General features: G+C 43.3%; 1 protein-coding gene across 1 annotated transcript in view; it reads left to right on the top strand.

Moving 5' to 3' along the window:
* LOC111974343 (junctional cadherin 5-associated protein-like) overlaps positions 1 to 1,232 on the top strand; it is a 10,012-nt gene extending 8,780 nt beyond the window's left edge. Inside the window, exon 3 of the mRNA XM_024002069.2 lies at positions 1,038 to 1,232. Within this exon, the coding sequence (XP_023857837.1) occupies positions 1,038 to 1,232 (195 nt within the window). The remainder of the gene's footprint in view (positions 1 to 1,037) is intronic.
* Positions 1,233 to 6,180: the final 4,948 nt, after the last annotated feature.

Here is a 6,180-nt window from a genome sequence, read left to right as displayed (position 1 = left end):
AAAGGTACAGGTCGGTAGGCAGGCTCAGGGTAGGCAGAGGTCAATAAACCAGAGGTGGGGCAAAGGTACAGGTCGGTAGGCAGGCTCAGGGTCAGGCAGAGGTCAATAATCCAGAGGTGGGGCAAAGGTACAGGTCGGTAGGCAGGCTCAGGGTCAGGCAGAGTGGTCAGGCAGGTGGGCTCAGAGTCAGGACAGGCAAGGTGTCAAAACCAGGAGGGCGAGAAAAAGAGAGACTGGGAAAAGCAGTTGACTTGACAAACAAGATGAACTGACAACAGACAAACAGAGAACACAGGTATAAATACACAGGGGATAATGGGGAAGATGGGCGACACCTGGGGGGGTGGAGACGAGCAAAAAGAGGTGAAATTGATCAGGGTCTGACTGTATATTGCCAGTTTAGATCATTCACTGAAATAACMCATTGCCAGATAACTATGATCATTACTTTAGGGTTTGTTTTATTTTTTCATAGACATATGATTGTCTGAGTTACATCCATAAACCAGTTCATTTGCTATTATCACCGTACTGAATGTGAGTGAACAGTATCCCTCTACTCTGTCTACTGTTGAGGTCTAACCTAAATAGCCAGGGTGCACTTTGGGAAGCAACACTTTACTCCATAACAACAGGCCCAGCCACTCTGCCTGCTGTCCATGGGACTGAGAGCATGTATGAATGTGGCTGACCATGTTACGATAATCAGGTACATCACTCAGCCTGAAGGGACACTCTTTTTTTATTTGATTATATTTTTTACACAATTAAATTAAATCCTATTTTGGGATCCTCGTAGCATTGGATTAAATGGCTAAGAAATAAGACTATGGAGTTGTCTGTCCCTGCAAGATAATAAGATAATGTCTTTATTATCCTCGTGGGGTAAATTCTGATTGCGGCTCTGTGCCAAAACATAGACAAGGACACATACAGACAATAACTACAGGTAGAAAAAAAGTTCATAACCAATCAATGACCACACTATATACACTATACACATGAGCACAATCTGTCATCTACTATGTCAACTGTAGGCCAGCCCGCTGGTGCTGCTTGTGGTTTTAAACATTCAGGAGCCTTACCGCCGCTGGGACAAAGGATCGTTTGGCTTATTTATGTTGGGCCCTGGTGCCTGCCCGGTAACATTGTCCCGAGGGCAGTACATCAAACTCCTGGTAAAGAAGATGTCTGGGGGCCAGCGGTACCTTGTTTGTGTTGACATCACGTGATCACGTAACTGGCACTTTATATACAAGAGTAAGTTACGTTTTTCTGCTCAGCGGCAGGCAGGCAGTGCATCTTATCAGGCCTTATCAGGCCTGATTTGATTACAAATTAATCAAATCAAATCCAATTTTATTTATCGCATGTGCCAAATACAACAGGTGTAGATTTAACAGGGAAATGTTTGCTTACAAACCTTTCCCAACGATGCAGAGTTTAAAATTAATAATAAAAAATAAAATAGTAACTAACACAAGAGGAATAAAATACAATACACAAGAATGGAGCTATATACAGGAAGTACCAGTACCAGATCAATGTGGAGCTATATACAGGAAGTACCAGTACCAGATCAATGTGGAGCTATATACAGGGAGTACCAGATCAATGTGGAGCTATATACAGGGAGTACCAGTACCAGATCACTGTGGAGCTATATACAGCTATATTACAGGAGTTACCAGTACCAGATCAATGTTGGAGCTACCTATACAGGGAGTACCAGATCAATGTTGGAGCTATATACAGGGAGTACCAGTACCAGTCAATGTGGAGCTATTACAGGAAGTGACAGGATTCAATGTGGAGCTATATACAAGGGAGTACCAGACCAAAAATCAATGGAGCTATATACAGGGAGTCCATACCAGATCAATGTTGGATCTATTACGGGAGTACCAGTACCAGTCATGTGGAGCTATATACAGGAGTACCAGTACCAGATCAATGTGGAGCATATCAGGGAGTACCAGTACCAGATCTGTTGGAGCTATATACAGGAGTACAGGACCAGATCACTGTGGAGCTATATACAGGAAGTACCAGTACCAGATCAATGTGGAGCTATATACAGGGAAGTACCAGATCCAATGTGGAGCTATATTACAGGAAGTACCAGATCCACTGTGGAGCTACATACAGGGTACCAGTACCAGATCACTGTGGACTATATACAGGAGTACCGTACCAGATCACAGTTGACTATATTACAGGAAGACCAGATCACTGTGGAGCTATATACAGGAGTACCAGTACCAAGATCACTGTGGAGCTATATACAGGAAGTTACCAGTACCAGATCACTGTGGAGTATATACAGGAGTACCAGATCAAATGTGGAGCTATATACAGGAAGTACCCAGTACCAGATCACATGTGGAGCTATATACAGGAAGTTACCAGTATCAAATCATGGGAGCTATATACAGGAGTTAACCAGTAACCAGATCACTGTGGAACTATATACAGGAGTACCAGATCACTGTTGGAGCCTATATACAAGAAGTACCAGCTACCAGATTCACTGTGAGCTATATTACAGGGAGTACCAGATCACTGTGGGAGCTATATTACAGGGAAGTACCAGTACCAGATCAAATGTGGAGCTATATACAGGGAAGTACCAGTACCAGATCACTGTGGAGCTATATTTACAGGAGTACCAGATACTTGTGATTCTATTACAGGAAGTACCAGTACCAAGGATTCACTTGTGGAGCTATATACAGGAGTCCGAGTAACCAGATCCAATGTGGAGCTTATACAGGGAGTTACAGTACCAGATTCAATTGGAGCTATACTACCAGGAAGTACCAGTACCCAGATCACTGTGGAGCTATATACAGGGGAGCTACCAGTACCAGATCAATGTGGAGCTATATACGGAGTACCAGATCAATGGTGGAGCTATATTACAGGGAGTACTCAGACCAAATCAATTGGAGCTATATAAGGAGTAAACCCAGTTTTAAAAAAACCCCCCCCCCAGATTTTTTTTTTTTTTTTTTCCCCAATGTTTGGGGGGGGGGGGGGGAAGGGGGCCTATATACAGGGAGGTACCAGATCAATGTGGAGCTATATTACAGGAGTACCAGGACCAGATCACTGTGGAGCTATATACAGGAAGTACCATACCAGTCACTGGGAGCTATATTACAGGAGTACCAGTACCAGATTCATTGTTGGAGGCTATATACAGGGAGTACCAGATCATGTGGAGCTATATACAGGAAGTACCAGGATTCACTGTGGAGATTATTCATACAGGGAGGGACCCAGTACCAGATCACTGTGGAGTTTATATACGGAAGTACCAGTACCAGATCACAGTGGAGCTATATTACAGGAAGTACCAGTATGTGGAAGCTTATATACAGGGAGTACCAGTACCAGATCCTGTGGAGCTATATTTTAACCAGGGAGTACATTACCAGATCACTTGTGACTATTATTACAGGAAGGTACCAGTACCAGATCACTGTGGGCTATTACAAGGGAGTTACAGATCAATGTGGAGCTATATAACAAGAAGTACCAGTACAGTATCACTGTGGAGCTATATACAGAGTACAGATCACTGTGGAGCTATATGACAGGCAGTTACCAGTAACCAGTCACTGTTGAGCTTATACAGGGGTACCAGATCAATGTGGGGAGCTATATCAGGGAGTTACCAGTGCCAAAATCATGTGGAGCTTATATACAGGGAAGTACCAGTACCAGAATCACTGTGGAGCTATGATACAGGGAGTACCAGATCACTGTGGACTATATACAGGGAGTACCAGATCACTGTGGAGCTATATACATGAGTACCAGTACCAATTCAATAGTGGAGCTATATACAGGAAGTTCCGTCAGATCAATGTGGAGCTATCATACAGGAGTACAGTACCCAGATCAATGTGGAGCTATATACAGGGAAAGTTTACCCCCCCCCCAGTAAAAAAAACCAGATCACTGTGGGCTATATACAGGGGTACCAGATCATGTGGAGCTATATTACAGGGAGTACCAGATCACATGTGGAGCTATATACAGGAAGTACCAGACCAAGATCACTGTGGAGCTATATACAGGAAGTACCAGTTACCAGATCGATGTGGAAGCTATATTACAGGAAGTACAAGTTACCAGATACTTGTGGAGCTATATACATTGAGTACAGTCATTGTGGAAGCTATATGACAGGGAGTTACCAGACCAGATCACTGTGGAGCTATATACAGGGAGTACCAGTACCAGATCACTGTGGAGCTATATACAGGGAGTCCAGTACCAGATCAAATGTTGGAGCTATATACAGGAGTACCCATTACCAGATCAATGTGGGAGCTATATACAGGAAAGGTTACAGTTACCAGATCACTGTGGCGCTATATTGACAGGGATACCAGTACCAGATCCCACTGGTTGGAGCATATATACAGGAGTACAGTACTGATCACTGTGGAGCGTAATATACGGGAGTACCTAGTACCGATCAATGTGGAGTATATACAGGGGAGTACCAAGTACCCANAACGTATTGGTGCTCATCGGCCATTGGACATAAACATTACACAACAAGTTGGAAATCGCAAATTCAACAATGAGTGGTTTGGAAGGAATCAGTGGAAGGAATCAGGAATCAACTGCAAGCGTTGCAAAGCAATCACTAGCCTGCTATTCAGTGGAGTGGGTGTGTGGTCCAAGTCTGGGTTTAAGGGTTTCTTTTCTAAGTTTAAAAGGATAAACATTCACATGACATTCGTGGCAGGTAGCCTAGTGGTTAGAGCGTTGGACTAGTAACCGAAAGGTTGCAAGTTCGAATCCCTGAGCTGACAAGGTAAAAATCTGTCATTCTGCCCCTGAACAAGGCAGTTAATCCACTGCTCCTAGGCTGTCATTGAAAATAAGAATTTGTTCTTAACTGACATGCCTAGTTGAAAAAATAAACATTCACATTACTTCTGCCACATTCAAAACAACTGGAAACTCGGAACTGCGAAATCTCAGAGTTCAGGACAACTGGGGACTGGTTAGAAAACGGGCTCCGACTGGGAAAATACGTTTCGAACGGTCATCCAACTCGGAATTCTAAGTCGGGAACTCTAGAGCGCCGACCTGAAGATACCTGACGTCATGATTCAACCTTCCTTTTTTCAGAGTTCACAGTTGTCTTCAAAGCACCATAAATCCAGAGAATGTCAGACTTTGATGACAAAGTTTGAGGACAAAATTTGCACACAAGGACCGCCGCGCCACCTTCCTGTTCAAGTGAGCACATAACAAAATGGTCCAAAAATGTATTGTATGCTGCTGCATAAATGATGTAACCTGCCAGGACGATATGTATTCTGTAGCTAACAAGGTACTACTAAGTGTATGTTCTGTAGTAAGCTGTAAGTAGCCCATGTGCCTCACCCTAATAAATGTGTAGTGGCTTTGCTGACATGCAAGATGTTTGCCCCACCAAGATTTACATGCTAAAATCGCCAATGGTGTGTTTGTGTGTGCAAGTGTGTGTGTGTGTGTGCCCACTGCGCTGGTGTTAGCATTCATCATGTGTGTCTAAAGGCAGCCATTTTGTGCCTGAATGGGTCTTTTACTGAACATCTGTTTCATATGGAGCTACAAAGCAGGGGGTATGCTCTATACAGAGAGAGAGAGACATAGAGAGAGAGAGACATAGAGAGACCTAGAGAGAGGGACATAGAGAGAGAGAGACCTAGAAAGAAAGACATAGAGAGAGAGAGAAGAGAGAGTGACATTGAGAGAGACATATAGAGAGAGAGACCTAGAGAGAGAGACATAGAGAGACTTAGAGAAGAGAGACCTAGAGAGAGAGACATAGAGAGACATATAGAGAGAGAGAGACCTATAGAGAGAGAGACAGTAGAGAGACATATAGAGAGAGAGACCTAGAGAGAGAGATCATAGAGATATGAGACAGGCTCTATCAGTGGTAGAGTAGTCCCAATCAGTGCCATAATAAAACAGTCTGATATAATAGATGTAGTCAACTTGGAAATACAATAGGGAGGAAAAGAGATCTCACTTACGCTCACTCTGCCCTACTATTGGTCTTATAATATGATAGCTATTATATAGCCAGTGTTGTATAGAGCCATGATCACACGAATTCCCTTCCATTTCAGATTACTCAAGCAAACAGCAAAATTAGCTTTAAAA

This window comes from Salvelinus sp. IW2-2015, linkage group LG15 (assembly GCF_002910315.2).
Source record: "Salvelinus sp. IW2-2015 linkage group LG15, ASM291031v2, whole genome shotgun sequence".
Classification (NCBI taxonomy): domain Eukaryota; kingdom Metazoa; phylum Chordata; class Actinopteri; order Salmoniformes; family Salmonidae; genus Salvelinus; species Salvelinus sp. IW2-2015.
This window is presented reverse-complemented; position numbering and strand designations above follow the sequence as displayed.